Source organism: Cnephaeus nilssonii (genome assembly GCF_951640355.1).
Source record: "Cnephaeus nilssonii genome assembly, chromosome: 1".
NCBI lineage: Eukaryota > Metazoa > Chordata > Mammalia > Chiroptera > Vespertilionidae > Cnephaeus > Cnephaeus nilssonii.
The window spans coordinates 64,642,477-64,662,920 of NC_137072.1; the positions used below are offsets into that span (position 1 = coordinate 64,642,477).

A 20,444-nucleotide genomic window follows, 5' to 3' on the forward strand; every position below is an offset into this window, starting at 1 on the left:
TTTTTCAAGGCACTCATTTTTATGGAATTGTACATTAGAACAGCTTTACTATAGGACAATTGGATGATATAAATTTAAAATTTTGATTGGTTTTGGTTCTATGATATTAGGTCGGGGAAGTGTTTCCAAGTCAGATATCATATCTATTCCCATAAAGCATTCAGATAAAGGAGACACAACCTCTTCACATAAGGCCTGTCATTCAAACTTTCACGTTAATCTTATTACCAGTAATAGGATTATTACTGTTATTATTATCGATAATCTTATACATTTCTATATTCACTCAGTTTTTTAATTGTAGCCCATATTAGGGCTTTACCAACAGATGTCGGTACCATAATGCATGAGGCTCCTCTGTCAAGGAATCTCAGAAAGTTCTCTTCTTCATTCCCTGACCATTTTACCCACTCCTGTGCATTAGGTTTTAGGTTCCTAGCCACAGAACCCTGGCACTTTTGTCAGTCTTTTTTTAAAATATATTTTATTGATTTTTATAGAGAGGAAGGGAGAGGGCTAGAGAGTTAGAAACATCAATGAGAGAGTATCATTGATCGGCTGCCTCTTGCACACCCCCTACCGGGGATGTGCCCTTAACCAAGGTACATGCTCTTGGCTGGAATCGAATCTGGGACCCTTCAGTCCGCAGGCTGTCGCTCTATACCTGTCAAAGAAACCCAACTCCTCTCCCGCTCCCCACCCCACGGATGAATAATCGCTGGAGAGTTCTAGAAGAGACAATCCCTGATACTTGTATTGGTATTCAGTAGTTTCATTGGTAAAGGGCAGCATCCTGCAGTTTGAAAGCCATAAACGCAGCATATCTACTGTGATAGTACAGTGCCACTAAGCCATGCTTCCATTCTGTCAGCAGTGTTCATTTTTGATAGTTTTGCACTTTTATGCCACGGGTTCCTCAGGAGCAACTGGCCACCAAAACACATTCTGTACCCTCCCCAGAGATGCCCAACACGTAGCGGCCTCAGGGAAGCCAGGGAAGGACCAGCGCAAAGGTGGGGGAAGAGAGAGGGGCGGGTCCCACCAGCCACAGTCGCCTTGCTGCGCCCTCCCCAACAGAGGGCGCCCGCGCCTCCCCAGCCCGCTCCCCAGCGAAGAGCGCCGCTGCCCGTGCACCACGCGGGCCCCGCCCCCCAGACAGACCCCGCCCCCAGCCCGACATGGCCCCGCCCCCTCGCCCAGCCCTGCTTTGCGGCTGTGCGGCCTCAAAGGGAGGGACCTGGCGCGCTCCGCCCCGCCCAGGGGTTCATCGCTGTGGCCCAGCATGGAGGGCGAGAGTACGTCGGCGGTGCTGTCGGGCTTCGTGCTCGGCGCGCTGTCCTTCCAGCACCTCAACACGGACTCGGACTCGGTGAGCTGAGGGGCGGGGCGGGATCCGGCGTCGCCTCGCAAGAGGCCGAGCGCCCTCCCCGCCGTTGCCCGCGAGCTCCCGGGGGCCGCAGCGCCGGCCTCAGCCCTCGGGCTCTGCCTCCTCCCGCCCCGGGGCAGCCCCGGAGGTGCCTCCCGCCCGCGAGGTCTTTCCCTGGATGAGCCCTCCCTTTGCTGAGCCGGGTTTGTTCCAAGCCCCATCCGAGTGGCCCGCACGCCCCCACTTCTCTCTCCCCCGTCCCCACCCCCTTCCTCTGGCCGCTCTGGCCGTGGAGGAGGAGAAAGTGCGCCGCGTTCCGCCGCCGCCGCCGGGCCGCTGGCCGGGCCCGCTCCCGTTCCTCCTCGGTGCCCGCCGTCTGCTCGGACGGCCGAGTTAATGAAAGGGTCGGATGGTGAAGGCATAAAGAGGTGTTGCGTCCAGTGGCCATTTGGGGGGGCATCTTATAAGTGGATGGAAAAGCTTAATTGGGTATCGGATATCTGACTTTTGCATTAGTATTAAATTTATTAAGTCGTAAGGCCTCAGCTAGTTCCTTTTCTGATGCTTTCAGTTATGATTTAAATATTTATGCTCAAATATTAGATATTTAAATACTCATTTCATACTAACTGCCTAGGTTAAAAAACCTCTGGGTGAAGCAAGGAAGTCGTTTTTTAAATACAGTGTCTATTTTTAAAAACTTGTTTTTATGAAATTAAACACTGTAAAACTTGGAGCCCAGGAAGTAGTGCCCTGGAGTAAGTGCTTAATAAGTTGCTAATAGTTTAGAAAATACCATACCGAACACACTCTAGTCATTCCTTAAATAACCTTGATTAATACCTAGAAAAGACAAATGTGACTATTTTAAATGTCTGTAGCTGTGGAAATTACTTTGGAATGTCTTAGTGTAAATATAGACAGAATGGGTCCTTAAGTCCTCTGTAGCGTAATTAGCCCTTGGAAAGTATCACAATGGTAGGCCCTTGTTTCTTAGATCTTTTTCCTTTAGTCTTTAAACGGTGATTTTCTTCTTTTTAATAGGTTTGTATTGATATGTAGAGAGAGGGGAAGGGAGAGGGAGAGAGAGAAACATGGATTGGCTGCTTCCTGCACGCTCCCTGTGGGGATGGATCCTGAAACCTGGGCTTGTGCCCTGACCAAGGATCACACCTGTGACCTCTTGGTGCCTGGGCATACACTCACCCACTAAGCCAGTGGGCTAGAGGGTGATTTTCTAGGTAATTATACTTGTGTTGTCCCCGCTTCCTTTCCCAGGATTTGTCTAGAGTACTAGAGTGTAGAGTTCTGGATTTGGCTCCCTTTTTGTCCAGTAAACCCTCACATCCTGGAAACATTCCCTTTGTGCTCTTTAATGAAATGGGGAGAAAAGGGTGTTTTTAATTATAAAGACGACAAAATCTCCATTGTTGCTCAAGCATATAGGTGTTTAAATGTGCAAAGAGAAATAACTGAATTCTCCAGAACTCAAAAGAAATCACCACTGTTTTAGCAGGAATGTATATAGTTCTTAAAGAATCAGGGCTTTCAGCTCACCTTATATTTTTTATTTCTTTTTTGAAAAAATATATGTTTTTATTGATTTCAGAGAGGAAGGGAGAGAGAAAAAGAGATTGAAACATCAATGATGAGAGAGAATCACTGATCTGCTGCCTCCTGCATGTCCACACTGGGGATGGAGCCCACAACCCTGGGCATGTACCCTGACTGGGAATCGAACCCTGACCTCCTGGTTCATAGGTCGACGCTCAACCACTGAGCCACGCTGGCTGGGCTATTTCTTTTCTTTTCTTTTTTTTTTTTTTTTTCAGCTCCCCTTTTAGAAAGAAGACTCTGATACTGAATTTCTAATCTTTAATGTTTTGTACGATTTTTAATCTAAAAGCATTGATCATTGTGTCATTTCAGAGGCTCAGAAGCCTCCACTGGCTCCCAGAAGTATGTGCCATCAATTCAGAGTCCTTGGCCAGTCATTTGGGATGTTCCATTATTGGAGTTATTCCTATCTATGATTTCGTTACAAATAGGAGCCTTCAGTTCCCAGGCAGACTGCTCTGCTCCTCATTCCTCATGCATTGTGTGCTCATTTCTGGCTTCAAACCTTTTATTCTCCCAAATATGCTAAAATTACAGTGGCACTTACAATCTCTACTCATTTTTATTTAACTGTTCATGTTTCCCAGCTAAACTTGGAGTGCATCTGGTCTTTGTTTTCTGTGCCCCCAAGCTGGAAGCACATACTGTATACATTGTTAAGTACTTGAGAGATTGGTTAATTAAGTGACTGAATGGTAATACTGTCAGTTTTTCCATATATTTACCCTTTCTAATTTGTATCCATAGGAAGGTTTTCTTCTTGGGGAAGTGAAAGGTGAAGCCAAGAATAGCATTACTGATTCCCAAATGGATGATGTTGAAGTTATTTATACAATAGGTGAGTAACTTATTTCTTTGTCTCCTATTTTTTATGGTTTATGCTAAAAAGGGGTCAGCATAAATTACTTTTTAAATTGATTTAAAAAAACAACAAAGAAAATTTTTTTAAAAGCAGATAGAATTTCTCTTTTTTTAAAAAATATATTTTATTGATTTTTTACAGAGAGGAAGAGAGAGGGATAGAGAGTTAGAAACATTGATGAGAGAGAAACATCGATCAGCTGCCTCTTGCACACCCCCTACTGGGGATGTGCCAGCAACCAAGGTACATGCCCTTGACCGGAATCGAACCTGGGACCCTTGAGTCCGAAGGCTGACGCTCTATCCACTGAGCCAAACCGGTTTCGGCAAAAAAAATCCCCAAAATTTTTAAAAGCAGATTTTAAAAGAGCATATTGCTTTTATTTCTCTTATGTTCTTACTGATTTGAGAGAGAGAGGAAGGGAGAGTGATAGAGAGGTAGAAACATTGATGAGAAAGAAACATCATTTATCAGCTACCTCCTGCACACCACTTACTGGGGAGCAAGCCCACAACCTGGCATGTGCCCTGACAGGAATCAAACCCATGATCCCTTGGTTCATTGGTCGACGCTCAACCACTGAGCAACACCATTCAGGCTTGCCCTCATTTCTCAATTAAAATTATGGCCATGGCCTAGTCTAAAGCAGAAAAAAGTGTGGGACATAAGCAGGTAACATTACTGTGGGAAAACAAGGATGGCAGCTGTTCTTTCAGGGGGAAAAGAGGAAAAAGAGAGCTTTAAAATATATAGGAAGTTTTTTGATTAACATATACAGCTTTTTCTGAACATTTTTTTTTTATATGTTTCTATTGATCTAGCACACAACCTGGTCATGTGCCCTGAGCAGGAATCAAACCAGCAACCTTTTGGTGCATGGGACAACACTCACTCAACCAACTAAGCCACACTGGCCAGGGCCTGAGCATATTTTTTAAAACAAAAATTGGTGGTGTACTTTAAAAAAAATTTGCATCATAACATTGTGTCATGACCATTTTCCCATGTTAAATTATCCTCTATCATTTTTTATAACTGCATTGTATTCTCTGTGGCCTTACTTCTGTGGACTTTCAGCAGTCCTTAAAATAAGTAAATTATAATCAGAGTTATTTCCAATTTTTATTATCATAAGTTATATTGAAGTGAACATCCTTGTATAGATATTTTCCTTCTTATAGATATTTTCCTGGAAATATGCTTATAATGTCAAAGGATATGAACCTTTTTTTAAAAAAAGATATATTTTCATTAATCTCAGAGAGGAAGGGAGAGGGAGAGAGAGACAGGAACATCAATGATGAAAGAGAATCATTAATCAGCTGCCTCCTGCATGCCCCCCACCAAGGATCAAGCCTGCAACCCAGGCATGTACCCTAACTGGGAATCAAACTGTGACCTCCTGGTTCATAGGTCAGAGCTCAACCACTGAGCCACACCTGCCGGGCAAGGTTATGAACATTTTTAAAGTTCTTGATCTGTACTCTCAGATTGCTTTTCAGAAAGGTATAAGTATATATTCACACTAGGAGCCCAGCGCGCGAAATCACACGGCCCCTCACCCACCCGCCGCCCTGCCTTGACACCCGAACCTCTCCACACTGAGCTCCAGCGCACCTGGCCCAGCCCCTGACCCCTCTGGCCTTCTCTGGCCGCTTCAAGCCCCGCCCTCAGTCCCTTGAGTAGCCTCAGGCTGGTCCCACCTTCTCCAGGCGCCTCCCCGCTTCGGCCCCATCTCTGGAGAAACACCACGGCTCCGCCCCATCATGGCCCCGGAGGAGAGCATGGGAGCCTCCCACCTCTGTGCTGTGCTCCTTCCCCTAGGGTGGGTGGCGAAGGACTGGTGAGGGGTCGCTATGGGCTCTCACCCCCGCCCTCCCCCGGCATGGGATGGTCCTGCCTCCTCCAGGCACCTCCCCGCTTCCGCCCCATCTCAGGAGCAATGCCCCGCCGCACACGCACAGGCAGCCTCCTGCGATCGGTCGTGACGTTACGGAGTAATGGACAATTTGCATATTCCTCTATTATTGTATAGGATTATTCATGTTATTATTTGTTTGCCACTTTAAAAGGTTAAAAATGGAAGTACAGCCCTAACCGGTTTGACTCAGTGGATAGAGCATCGGCCTGCGCACTCAAGGGTCCTAGGTTCGATTCCGGTCAAGGGCATGTACCTTGGTTGCAGGCACATCCCCAGTAGGGGATTGATGTTTCTCTCTCATCTCATCGATGTTTCTAACTCTCTCTCCCTCTCCCTTCCTCTCTGTAAAAAATCAATAAAATAGATTTTAAAAAATGGAAGTACATATATGTAAATTTACGTATATGTATAATTATAGTGTATATGTGTAAAGTAAATACATAAAGTCAATTTAAACTCACTCTCATTAGTTTCCTCTGTGACCACCACTATTGGTTTCATATGTATATGTTTCATTTAAACAAATGGGATCATCTATACATGGATAAATATCTCCAAGATGTTATTAGTACAGAAGAATGTCATTGTGTATAGTTTGTCATTCTTTCTGATGGCTTCAGAGTCCCATTATATGGATCTACCATAACTTATTTAAACAGCTATGAATGACTTTCTATTTGTAATAAAATAGTAGACATTTTATTGTGCATATGTCTTTGTGCCTTTGAATATATCTGAAAGTCAAATTCCTAGAGGTAGACCATTGCCTTTTGGAAAAGTCATGCCATCCTAGACTCCTCAATATGTAAAAGTACCTGTGTCCCCTTAATCTTGCCACCACTAGTTATTATCAGGTCTTTGAATCTTTGCCAATGTGATAAGTAAAAAAAAAATCATTTTAATTTGCATTTCTTAATTACAAATGAGATTGAGGGTTTATGTACTGACCTTTTTGGGGGGCCTTTTTCTTTTAATTGGCATGCTGCCCAAAGTATCAAACACACTTTGAGGAGTTTAAATAAGCAACCATTTACTGAGCCATTGTGCCAGGAATAGTACTCAGCTTTAAGGTGTCAGGAAAGTGCTATAGAAATGCTTAAGTATTTGCTCAAATTATTTTAAAATGTTAGATTACTTTAAGACACATGATAACAGATAAAATCCAAGATCTACAAATTTCTATATTGCTTTGGTTAATGAAATTTTCATTTTATACTTTGTTATCTGCACCCGAGAATGTTGGGCTGTTATCAGTTACAAAGACTATCTGTAGGATGATCACTTTTCCTATTTAGATTTATTTCTATTGACAAGAAATAAAACTAGCCTCTTAAAAGAGGTTTTGCCCTGGCCGGTATGGCTCAGTTGGTTAGAGCATAGTCCCATACCCCGTAAAGAAAAAGATGTTTGGATTTTTTTTCTTGATAGTTAACATTAACAAATCCTTTGTGAGACAACTAATTGTAATAACAAAGGATTATCCCATTAACAGCTCTTTTTATCAATTGCGTAAATTTAGAGTATAACCCATTTTAGAATTCAAAGGAAAAATTGCAGCTTTGAATTTGTCTTTTGTGTTGTTGTTAGTAACATTCATAGAAGGTGTATACCACTCTAGTTAGGAGTGAAGCTCTTTGAATGTTGGCCCTGGCTTGGGAGAGTCACTTAATCTCTCTGCCTGTTCCCTCAGCTTTAAAATGGAAGGAATAACATCTGTCTCATAGGTTTGTTCTGAGGTTTAAACGAGATCATGGTAAAGTACTTCCTGGCGTGAGGTATTTGACATTATGTTATTCAAATAACAATGAATGTAATCTTAATTAAAAATTCTTTTTTTTCCAGACATTCAGAAATATATTCCATGTTATCAGCTTTTTAGGTGAGTAAGCAAGAGCAAGTAAATGATCCACTGTGAAAATTACTCTGCAAGTGAAGTAATTCTTAAAACTAACAGAGTATCTTTGTTATATAGTGCTGCTGTTTAAAATGAAAAGACTTTTTTTTTAATACATGAAAATTTACTTGTTCATTTCAACCCTAATATTTCATTCTTTGTATTTATATGCTTGTGTTAGCTGGTCTCTACTGCCTCTCCCAGGTACCAGTTTACTTTGAGGATTGCTTTTCCTTCTCACACCCACTCACCTCATTGCATTATTATAAACTCAGTGACACATTTTTCATACATCAACAGCAGCCTTTTTTCCTACCCTTTTATTCTAGTTTATCATAGGTTTATTCACTTATCTTATTTTTTAATGTTATATTTTGTCAATTAACCAGTTAGGTTCTTTACCCTGCTTCCTTTTGCTTTTCTAGGGTGAAAACTTGTGCTCTTAGTCCAAGTCTTAGAAGTAGTATTGTTAGCTCTTAATATAAGCTGTGGTATTATTAAATACTTTTTATTGAGGTATTGTTACATACATATGGGAAAGTACACAAATAAATGTTCATAAAGAAAACAGTTATGAATAGTCAACATTATTATCTTATGGTCACACTTAGTGATTGTGTAAGAGTTGCAGTGGAGCATTTGGTTAAGGTGATAAAGATTTATGGTAGGGGATGATAGAAATAAAGGCTTAGTATAGTCTTTTTTTAAAAAATATATTTCTTTATTGATTTCAGAGAGGAAGGGAGAGGGAGATAGAAACATCAATGAAGAGAGAGAATCATTGATCGGCTGCTTCCTGCATGTCCCCTACTGGGGATTGAGCCCATAACCCGGGCATGTGTCCTTGGCCGGAATCGAACCTGGGACCCTTCAGTCCACAGGCCGATGCTCTATCCACTGAGACAAACCGGCTAGAGCGGCTTAGTATAGTCTTAATCTTTTGCACTCGGATGTCGAGTGTGACTCGACACGGTTAGCATCGGTAGCAGCTCTTTTTATACTCTTTGAATGTATCAATAATTTGAAATATAAAAAAATCCAAATAAATAAGTTTGTATGAAAAGAAACTCCAGTTTTTTATTCTACTGCTGAGCTTTGTAAAATCTGGGGTATTTAAAAAATTAAATCCTGAGTAGAATAAAGGAATCGAGAAAAAAGCAAGCGAGTGCAAAGGGTTAAACTGCTGCACCATGTATATATATACAGCTCATATAGTGCCTTACATAAATGGACATACAAAAATATTTGTTGAATGACTAAGGGATTCTTGGTGGAGACTCATGAAAAGTATTTCTCTGGACCTGCCCTTTGGTAGATGGAACACTGTCTATTTTTCCATTAAAAACTTTTTTTTTTAATCCTCACCTGAGGATATTTTCCCACTGATTTTTTTTTAATATATATTTTCATTGACCTCAGAGAGGAAGGGAGAGGGAGAGAGAAATAGAAACATCAATGGTGAGAGAGAATCATTGATTGGCTGCCTCCTGCATGCCCCTCACTGGGGACCAAGCCCACAACCCGGGCATGTGTTCTTGGCCAGAATTGAACCCGGGACCCTTCAGTCCACAGGCCAATGCTCTATCCACTGAGCCAAACCAGCTAGGGCCCCACTGATTTTTAGAGAGAGTGAAGAGAAAGGGAAAGACAGAAACATCCATGTGAGAGAAACACATTGATTGGTTGCCTCCTGCACAGGCACCAGGGCCCAGGCCGGGGAGGAGCCTGCAACCGAGGTACCTGCCCCTGACTGGAATTGAACCTGGGACCCTTCAGTCTGCAGGCCAATGCTCTATCCACTGAGCCAAACTGGCTAGGGCTCCATTAAAAACTTTTAATGTAAGCTTTTGTAATTTAAAAAGAAAAAATATATTGTCCATTAGGATATACCATTAGTTCTATGTAACTTAATTTTTAGTGTACAGATTAGAATTACCATTAAACTTATTACAGTGACTATTATTTATAAAGGATTTTGCATAACAGATAGTGCACCATCACAGAAAAGAATATGGTTTATCTTGGATGTTAACAGGAGGAAAATATTATGTGCATTCCTTGTTATTGGAAGGGAAAGAAGGCTGGAAGTAAACGCTTTAGAATCTTTTAGAATTATCTTTTAATTCTCCCTACATCTTCGGCTTTCCAGCTACAGAACAAAGACCACTAAACTAAAGCAGTACCTATTCTGTGCTCCCCCGCACTCCCCATTAAAAAAACACAAAAAAACCAACCAACTCCTGAAACACTTCCTTAATTTAATGCAAATATTGCCTTTGGCATGAACAATTGGAGCACAATAATGATACATCCAAAAATATGTAAATAATAAATTTTCATTATTGTGCTCCAATACTCATTTTACATATTTTTGTATGTATCAATATTTTCCTTTAAGTTTTAATAAGTAAATTATGAATTAATTTTGAACTGGCTGTGTGAATTCACAAATACCTGTGTTTAATGAAGAGTGTTTTAAGAAAATGTGATGCCCAGAGTTATCTCTTGAGGTTTCTCCACCCCTTTTCCTTTTTCATTGCTTATGGACCTCATATTTCTACCACTTTAAGTCTGATACTTTGAGAACATTCTCTACTATTTATTTTAGAACTTTATCTGAAAAGCAGGTAGGTATATGTGGATTTGGTTTGGGTAGTTAGGTTAGGAGTAACTAAAATTAAAGGTGCTAATAAAATCATTCATATTTTTAGCTTATTTGAAATGCTCTTAATTTTGGTTTTTACAGTTTCTACAATTCTTCTGGTGAATTAAATGAGCAAGCACTAAAGAAAATAGTATCAAGTATCAAAAAGGTATTCCCTGACTTACCTTGTCTTTTATATTATAAGTATGATTTTCAGTTCCTAAAAGCACTTTTCAGCATCATGTGTCATCACGATGTCCTATACTAGTAAAGCAGGTGAGGTAAGGCTTTTCTTTCCAGAAATTTAAGGGGCTGCTCTGAAAGCAAAACTAGTCATTAAAAGAATTAATCTTGTGTTCATCCTTCCCTTGACTATTCCAATGAACATTGATCTCTTCCTCTTCTACCTGCCCACCATACCCCTTCCCAATATCATTTATTCTAGGACTTAATCCATTACTGCTTTTACATAGCTGCAGTTACTTGTTTTTATAGTGCAGGGACCAGCCCCCCCACCCCAGGAAGTCAGGGGAATACTGTTGGTTTAGTGCTGCAGCCATACACGCCCATTTCACACCTTTTCCCTCATCAGCAAACACAGACAGGCTGTGGCCTCCTCACCTACAATGGGAGGCATCCCTAGGGAGGCACAGCCTGGAATAAGGACCCCCTCCAGGGGCATTCGATTTCTGGGCGTGTAAGAGAGCCTGCAAGGTGCTACTTTATGGCCTTCACCACCAGGACTTTGCATTTGGCAATCTCGTCCAGAGAGAGCACAGCCTTTTCCGGGCGTAGGTAGAGTGGGCGTCCAACTGTGGAGGCCACAGGGGATGTGATGGCCCTGCCCTCCATCACACTGCCGACCTGGAGGAAGGCAGAAGATGTGGGCTTCCTGCTCCCTCTCCAATTCTGGCCTCTGCTGAGTCCAGTGGCTCCCCTCCCTTGGTTCCATTCCTCATGAGGTGGCTGCGGGAAGGCTGTTGTGGGAGAAGGACTGAGAGCGGCCCAGGCTAACCTGGTGCCTCCACCAAGTCCCGGACAGCTGGGCTGCTGGGACTGCTCTTTCGAGAGAGGGGCTGGGCCTTGGGTGAAGGGTGGGACACACTAGCAGTGAATTATAGCTTCAGTTTCATGTGCTGGCTCAGCTGGGGTGGAAAGACAGATCAGCATTCCCACTTGGCTTCCAGGCCCCAGACCTCCTTTCAAATCACCTTTCCCCTTGACAAACCAATACTGGATCTAAATTCCACCTTCCCTCTTCCCTCAGCCTGGCTTTAGTGCCATCCATTGTATTTCCTCTCCAGCAGCTAGCAGCCCTGATGCCTCCTATCCCAACATTCTGCATCACCACCACACTGTCCACCCCTCTCCAGCACCTCCCCAGCCCACCTCAAAGAGCCCTGTCCCTAGAACCTGGAAGGCTACACTGAAGGTGAGTGCACTGCCCTTCCAGGAAAAGCCAAGGTTGTTGAGGGGCGTGTGGCAGACAATGGAGTCTAGGGCAGCCTGCATGGCCCGAAGGTTCTCACACAGCTGCTTTCCTGGGGGGCAGAAACAGCGACCAGTAAACACATCTGTACAGTGTTCCTCAGCAAGGGGCTTCCACGAGCACAGTCTTGATTGATCCTCAAAGTCACCCAGCCTGTGTATGCTCCGGGGTCCACACAAGCCTCACAGCAAGGAAGTCTTGGAGATTGTTGAGCAGCGTGTAGGTGACCGTGAAATGCTCATAGGTCTGAAATGGGGTCTCACAAGAAGCAGTCATCACAAAGCATGGGCGGTCCAGGCGAACGCTGGGCAAGCGGTAGTGGGTGTAGATGCTCTGGGTGAAGGGCAGCTTTGGGGTGGACCACTGAACCACAGCAATCAAGGGGACTTCTAGGCCCTTGGCCTTAGGTGTCCCTGGGGCCAGTCTATCCGGTGTAACAGTGAGTGGGAAGATGACCTCATCTGTGGACACAATTGGTTCCTCCACAGGCAGCGTGGTCACTCCCCCTGAGGTTGCAGGGCCCGGGTGGTGGGTGAGAAAACCCCCCACTGCCTGGATCTCCGCTCCCTGGGGGTTTGGGAGGCTGGTTGCTGGGGTTGCCAGGGCGGTGACCAGTTCTTCCTGGGCCACCCCCAGTGCCAGAACCCCCACCCCCACCCCCCGGCAGTGAAGCACTAGCAGGAAGCAGACAGTCAACCCCAGGTAGAGATGGTTGAGCTCGGGGCAGCACCTGGTACCGGCCTGGGTCCCCCACCAGTGGCACAGCCGAGCTAAAGATTAAGATTTTAAAAGAGCAAATGCCATAAAAGTTAATCTTTTTCCCCCTAATCTGTATTGAATAATATTTAGTCCTGAAACTGAATAAAAAGTAATTTATCTGCAAGACAGTTTGCATACTTTACAAAGTATAAAAGTTTATATTTAAGTGTATGTTTTGTTTACATATGCCCCAAATCTTGCTAAATATTAAGAAAGCCATTTTTTAAAAAATCTTTTATTGATTTCAGAGAGGAAGAGAGAAGGAGATAGAAACATCAATGATGAGAGAGATCATTGATCGGCTGCCCCCTGCACGCCCCCCACTGGGGATCAAGCCCGCAACCCAGGCATGTGCCCCTGGCCGAAATTGAACCTGGGACCCTTCAGTCCGTAGGCTGATGTTTTATCCCCTGAGCCAAGCCGGCCAGGGCGAGAAAGCCATTTTTTAAGGCTGTCAATTGTATTGCTTAATTATGATAAGACACATAATTGTAATTATTAAGGTGTGTTGTTTTTTTCTGTATTTCCTTTCAGGATGTGGTGGGTTGGTATAAATTCCGACGCCATTCAGACCAGATCATGACATTTAGAGAAAGACTACTTCACAAAAATTTACAGCAGCATCTTTCAAGCCGGGAACTTGTTTTTCTGCTATTAACACCAAGTATAATAACAGAAAGCTGTTCTACTCATCGGCTGGAGCATGCCTTATATAAACCACAGAAAGGGTAAATGTTGGCCAGTCATTGGCTATCTTCAGCTAATAGAAAAATACACTCATTTTTATAGCACTTTTTGTAGCTTACTAAGTATTTTCATACATTGTTACATTAGATTGTCATAATATTGCTCTGAAGTCTGTCTTACCATCTGTTCTTAATAGACGGGAAAATGAATGTCAGGTAAAGAAATTAGAAGCCCAGTATGGAATGTTGACTTACATTTCTGGCACTGAGGGTTTGCTATTATTTAACATAAGATGGAAAAAATATGTGCTTTAGATATTGGTTGCTAAAGGATATAATGTAGAACTTAAATCTAGATACTTGAGCAGCTTTTCTGCAACCTCTGCAAGGAAGCAAGGTAGTTCTTGATGATCTACCAAAATGGTTTAACAGACTCCCCAAAGGTTGTATAAACATTTTCATGGAATATGAGAATTTTAAGTTAAAGGAGTACCAACTAAGGTTAATTTTATTATTCATGGAAGATAGGCTAAATCTCAACAATTAGCCTTATATTTATACTAGAGGCCCAGTGCATGAAATTTGTGCACAAGTGGGGGGGGGGGCGGTTCCTCAACCCGGCCTGCGCCCTCTCGCAGTCTGGGAGCCCTCAGGGGATGTCCGACTGATGGCATAGGCCCGCTCCCCAGCAGTAGGACATCCTTAGCGCTGCTGTGGAGGCAGGAGAGGCTCCCACCACCACCCCTGCACTCATCAGCCGTGAGCGGCTTCGGGCTGAGCGGTGCTCCCCCTGTGGGAGCATTGAGCGTCAGCCCCGTGGTGGTCAGTGCACATCATAGCAGCCGGTCGTTCCTCCATTTGGTTGATTTTCATATTAGCCTTTTATTATATTGGATGTGCTAATCAGTTAAAATAGCCATAAAAGTATTTTTTATGTAATTATCTTATACTGTGTACACATCACAACTTTTTTTTTTAAATACTCACCTAAGGATATTTTTGTGTTGTTTTTTATTATTTTTTTAAATATTTTAAAAATATATTTTTATTGATTTCACAGAGGGAAAGGGAGATAGAAACATCAATGATGAGAATCATTGATCGGCTGCCTCCTGCACATCCCCTACTGGGGATCGAGCCCGCAACCTTGGCACATGCCCTTGACCGGAATCGAACCCAGGACCCTTCAGTCCATAGGCTGACCCTCTATTCACTGAGACAAACCAGCTAGGGCTTTCCATTGATTTTTTTAGAGTTTGGAAGGGAGGGGGAGAGACAGAGAAAGGAACAGCAATTGGTTGCCTCCAGCACACACTTCTACTGGAACCAGGGATCGAGTCTGCAGCAGAGGTATGTGCCCTTGACTGGAATCGAACCTGTGACACTTCAGTCCATGGGCCAATGCTCTAACCACTTAGCTAAACTGACTAGTGCAATTCACAACTTTTAAAAGCCATTTTCCTCAAGTCAGTAAATTCTATCTTGGATAAGTAGTAAGGAATAGGATTTTTTTGTTTTTTAATCTTATAGGGGAAAGGTAGTCTATACTAATAAGTAGATGCTAATCTTTGACTTTATTCTAGGTTTATATTTTAAAATTTTATTTCCTCAGACTTTTTCATAGGATACCCTTAGTGGTGGCCAACCTGGGCATGTCTGAACAACTAGGTTATAAAACTGTATCAGGTTCCTGTACATCCACTGGTTTTAGCCGAGCAGTAAAAACACACAGGTGAGATTCCTCAATTGCTTCCCCACTAAAATTATTCCTATTCATTTACTGAAATTAATTATTATACAAATGAAGAATAAAAATAAAAGGAAAATTGACTAATAACCATATCACTCAAATAAACTAGACTTTTTACTTTTTCCATATTTCCTTCTAGCACTTGTCCATTTACATAGAGGGAAGTTGTTCCATATTTTAATGTATTTTCTAAGACTAAGTAGCTAGCCTTAAAATAATGAATTTTCTAAGGCATCAGTTTAGATTAAAGGCATGAAATTAGACTGCATAATAAATACAAAAAATGAGGCTCTAGCCAAGATTCACGCATACTACCAGCTGCTAAGTTATAACTTTTTTGTGATCGTTAAAGAAATGATTGTCAGAAATAGCAACAATGGCATTACAGGATACTTCCTAGTGAATAAACTTTGAGAAAAGGCACTAGATTTTATTTATTTTTGTGTTCCCACAGTGCTTACCAGTGTCTTATATAAATACCGCATTTCGTTGATTCTAAGATGTACAGTTTTAAACTTACCTCAAATTGGGACATTTTACAAACCATGCCTTAGCATTTTTCTTCTTCTTGGTATATAAAATAATGTTGCCTCTTTCAATCAATGATGCTTTAAAATCAGTAAAATATGATTGTGATTCTTCCATAGCTCAACTACAAATAAGTTTTCATCATATCATTGAGTTCTGTACACTTGCCTGATGAAATGGTAATGTTTTACAGCTCTGAATTTTTTAAAGAAGATGGATCTTTAAAGGAAGTACACAAGATAAATGAAATGTATGCTTCTTTACAAGAGGAATTAAAGGTAACATAACTTGTCCAACACTTAGAGACCATTTTAGAGTTGATATCAAATTGATCATTGAGAATTTTTAGGGAAAAATTGACATTAGATTAAATTTTAGTTTCATTTAGCTTCAGTAACAAAGACCTCAATCTTAGTAGCCTATAAACACAAAAATTTAGTATCACATTATGTCTGCTCCTGTTCTAAGTATCTTTATTCTAGGATCCAGACTGAAGGAGCAGCCCTTACGTGGGATATACTCTTCTCATGACAAAGGAAGAACAAGAAAGCTAGTGGAAATTCACAGCAGTTCTTAAAACTGCTCAGAGATGGCTTGTCTCTTCCACTTATATTTCATTGGTCAGAGGATATCGCATGACAATAGGTAGGGACATATAATCCTTTTATAAGATAAAAACAAAAGCAAATATCTGGGAACAAGACAGTCTAGCACTGTATTTAGTTCTATCTTACTTTGTCAGTTCAATCCTTTGAGAAATAAACATCAAGGTAGGATCAGACAGATTTATTGGGCCTGAGAAGGGGAGGGTGCTTCTGAAAAAGAAGACAGAGAAAGGAAATTGGGTAGGAAGAACTTTATTTAGACTGCAGGACCAGAAAAGTTTCAGCCAGGCAAAGCTGTCCTATAGGAATGGACTTGTAATAATACCCACAACGTGCTCAGTCACTAAGAGCCGCCTAGAGAAAGCCTGGCCTAAGCACAGACACAGTAGTGGGTCCAAAAGCATGGCAGCTGGGCTGCTAGTCAACTATGCCTCCTCCAGATGAGATTACAGTAGTATACTTCCATGGTCACCATACTCATCAATAGAGCACACACTAAGAGAAATGACGTTAATACATTTTACACACTACTAATATGAATGGTAGTAAAGGAATTTTAGAAAATAGAGAAACATTTAGAATGCCATCATTGCAACATAACTGTTTTCACTTTGCCATATTCTGCAGTTTTTCCCTAATATATACATACTTTTATATAGTTGATAGTGATGGAGGTACATCAATGTGTATCATGATTTTTATTTATTCGATATATTAAACATTTTTCATGTTACTACATATTCTTTTGTTCTTTTTAATGGTAGTGTACTTCATAGAATAGTACATTGGAACTCTTATGTTAAAAGTACCAACTTGGGCTAAAATACGGAATGTAAAGAGGTGTATTAAAGGAACTGTAGGCAGAAAGCAGCTGAGTTTCAGGAAGAAATTGGAACCAAGAATTAAGAGTACCATCACAACTTTCTCTCCCTCTGTGTCTGCACATAGGTTTCCTTCATAGCATCTACAGGTCTTTCTGTTTATTCATCCACTGGCTGGCCAGACAGCTAACTCACAGTTGCATTTAGAGCTCTTCTATTCAAGAGATTAGGGTTTGCTGATTTGCTATGTATGTCCCTGCTTGGGTAAGTTAGGGTGACGTTAGTGAAGGGTTTATTGGTGAACTTATGGCAGGGTGAACAAGTTCATGATAAATAGGCTGAGCAGACATTTAAAAAAGTATCCACTAGTCCTGGCCACTTTGACTCAGGCCCGAGGACCAAAGGGTTGCAGGTACAATCCCTAGCCCGAGGCAACCAATTGATGTGAATCTCTCACATCAATATTTCTCTTTCTCTCTCTCTCTCCCTTCTCCTCCCTCCCTCCTACTTTCTCTAAAAATCAATAGAAAAAAAATATCCTCTGGTGAGGATTAAAAAAAAAAAAAGTTACCTACTAAAACTGACTATAATAACCTTTTACCCTATAATTGGAAAATAGTTAAATTTTTTTTAAAAAAGTATCTACTAAAACTGGCTATAATAACCTTTTACCCTGTAATTGGAAAATAGTTACTTTAAATTTTTTAAAATAGGTTTTTATATTGATTTGAGAAGGAGAGGGAGAAACATGGATGAGAAACATTAATTGGCTGCCTCTTACATGCCCTGTGCTGGGGAATGAGCCCACAACCTGGTCATGTGTCCTGATCTCTTGGTGCATGGGTCAATGCTCAACCACTGAGCCACACCGGAAAGTAACTTTTGATTTGATATTACACTAAGAATCATCATCCTATATATATTTTGTTATTAAGATATATCTCCAAAATGAAATCACTGAGTCAAAGGATATTAGTACTTCAAACTGATGAACACATGAGGCTGGTCTGCTTTTCTTTTCTTTCCTTCCTTTTTTCTTTTTTTTTTGGAGAGTGCGTTTATTATGGGAAAGAAGTGAGCCAAGGCAGGGCTACTGTCAGCTCACTGGAGAGTCAGAGAAAAGGGGACCTTGGGGACAGGTTCAAGGGATTAGCTTGGGACAAGGGCTACTGCCCATTGCTCCCCTAGTTGCAAGTCTTATGGGAACCCTTAGAGTTTAGGAGATGCATGCCTGTGGGGGAAGAAAAGGGGGGCGGGAAAGGCAGGGGCTTGTCTCTGTCTTTTTTTTTTTTTTTTTTGGTACTATTGGGGAGGTGGGGGACTGGGTGGAGGTGGACAAAGAGGAGGAAAACGGGGACCATCTGTAATAGTGTCAACAGTTAAAAATAAAAAAGTAGATTCTTTTATAGGATTTATGAAGTTCCTGTATGAAAATTCTTTCATAACAGCAAAATGCAGTCACTTTTCTTTTTTCTTTTTTAAATATATTTTATTGATTTTTTACAGAGAGGGAGGGAAAGGGATAGAGAGTTAGAAACATCGATGAGAGAGAAACATCGATCAGCTGCCTCCTGCACACCCCCTACTGGGGATGTGCCTGCAACCAAGGTACATGCCCTTGACTGGAATCGAACCTGGGACCCTTCAGTCCACAGGCTGATGCTCTATCCACTGAGCCAAACCGTCACGGCGCAGTCACTTTTCTTTAATATTAAATGTTTACAGTAATTATGCACCTCTCAAAATAGTACAGTATTTTTTGTTTCAAGGCGAGTTAAATATTTTTGTTTTTTATTTCAGTGCATTATCAAAGAAATAACTGGTATGATAAAGCTAGTGTATAAATGGGAAGTTAATACATCTGTAAAACATTTGCTATCTATAAAGTACCATACAAGTGCTTACTGTTGAGTTCCTCCAAAAATAGCAAAATTAAAGATTTTATAAAAGCAAATAATACTTGATATTATGTACCATGAAGGTTTTTATGAAACCAGATGGGAACTTTATCCATACCTTTGCATTATTTTATTTTGCAGAGTATATGCAAACACGTAGAAGAGAGTGAGGAAGCAGTAGAAAAACTACTAAAGGATGTAAACAGATTAAAACAAGAAATTAAAAAAAGAAAACAAGCACAGATTCAAGCAGCACGTAAGTAAAAAGTTCGCACACCACCTCTCTATGCCTAAAAAAAAAATTCTGATTTGAATTATGGATGAGCCAGCGGCACTGATGAATTTGCCCATCTTAAGATTAAAAATAATTGTTTTATTAATATTCTTAAATCCCACTGAGCAAAGAACATGGTACTATTATAAATATATTCTATTGTTGATATTAAAGAATTTAATTATAGTATTCTCTTAGAATATTATGGCATGAGTTGGAGTTTGGGATTATGCAAGTCATTTTTCTCAGTTAGGCAAGTTGATAAAATTGTTAGTATTTCTGACTCAACTTTACTAACAAATAGGTAACTATAAATGCTTTGTAGAACAACTATTGTATGTTGAACTGTTATTTTATTTTGTTTTAGGAGACAAGAATGTCCAAAAAGACCCTCAGGAGAACGTTATTCTTTGTCAAGCTTTACGGACCTTTTTTCCAGATTGTGAATTTCTTCACTCATGTGTCATCTCCTTGAAAAATAGGCGTATCTCTAAAAGTAGTTGTAATACCAACCACCAACTCAATGTGGTAGACAACCTGACCTTAATGGTAGAATACACTGACATTCCTGAAGCTAGTCCAGCTAGTATTGCACGGCAAGAGATGAAACGTAAAGCTTTAGATACAGATGACAGAAGGCAATTCAAGAAGTTACGGCTGTTGGAGATACAAAGCCAACCATCTAAAACAGATACTGATAATAGTTACCAAGAAAAGTCATCCACGAGCAGCCCAGAAACGGATGAGGAGATTGAGAAAATGAAGGATTCTGGTGACTATCCAAGGTCTCCTACATTTTGATCCTTTTAGGCCAAAAGATTTTTGATCAGCTGTGTCTGGCTATTTGCAGTAATACATTAAAAAAAAACACCTAACCACACCTAATTTGACAACTATTTTTTGAAACTATTTCTATTGGCCTTCCAAAGGATTTACTTAGTTTTTATTGTTGGAGTAACTTTTTAATGCTCATTTCATCACTACAATAACAAATCAATTTACAGGTATGAGAATAAAAGAGCTGACCCTTGGCAATGCAGAACTCAACAGGAAGGAGAGTCATGGGCTTCAGTAAGATTTTTAGGAAGAATGTTTAGTTTAACCCAATTTAATCTAATGAATTGGTTAAGTGGAGGTTGGCTAAGAGAGCTTTTGCTATGTTTTCTGTATTTGTCTGTTTTGTAATTGTGAGAATTTTCCATGAAGTATACACATCTCATGAAGCCTTCATGTTTCACTCACTGTATGAAATGCTGAGCACACACTTTGGCCATTGCTTTTCCATGTTATTTCCTAATAGAGCAAATTCATAGCCAATATCAAAAATTAT

The 20,444-nt window shown here is 41.0% G+C and overlaps 1 protein-coding gene across 2 annotated transcripts; it reads left to right on the forward strand.

Moving 5' to 3' along the window:
• The first annotated feature begins 1,253 nt into the window (after nucleotides 1–1,253).
• ABRAXAS1 (abraxas 1, BRCA1 A complex subunit) lies at nucleotides 1,254–19,925 on the forward strand. Of its 2 annotated transcripts, none has more exons than XM_079778109.1 (9): nucleotides 1,254–1,369; nucleotides 3,731–3,821; nucleotides 7,609–7,645; nucleotides 10,407–10,473; nucleotides 13,087–13,280; nucleotides 14,851–14,970; nucleotides 15,710–15,794; nucleotides 18,982–19,096; nucleotides 19,482–19,925. In XM_079778109.1, exons 1-9 carry the CDS (start codon nucleotides 1,283–1,285, stop codon nucleotides 19,913–19,915), a joined length of 1,230 nt encoding a protein of 409 aa, XP_079634235.1. In that variant the 5' UTR covers nucleotides 1,254–1,282; the 3' UTR covers nucleotides 19,916–19,925. The 2 variants fall into 2 exon arrangements, with proteins under 2 accessions (XP_079634235.1, XP_079634236.1); XM_079778110.1 differs by lacking the exon at nucleotides 1,254–1,369 and adding an exon at nucleotides 2,131–2,607.
• The last annotated feature ends 519 nt before the right edge of the window (nucleotides 19,926–20,444 follow it).

What these genes read in the sequence shown, in the direction of transcription:
- ABRAXAS1 (XM_079778109.1), top strand. Translation starts at nt 1,283, where the DNA reads ATGGAGGGCGAGAGTACGTCGGCGGTGCTGTCGGGCTTCGTGCTCGGC. An exon ending in TCAACACGGACTCGGACTCG is followed by an intron (nt 1,370 to 3,730) that starts GTGAGCTGAGGG and finishes TTGTATCCATAG; the next exon opens with GAAGGTTTTCTTCTTGGGGA. An exon ending in CCATGTTATCAGCTTTTTAG is followed by an intron (nt 7,646 to 10,406) that starts GTGAGTAAGCAA and finishes TGGTTTTTACAG; the next exon opens with TTTCTACAATTCTTCTGGTG.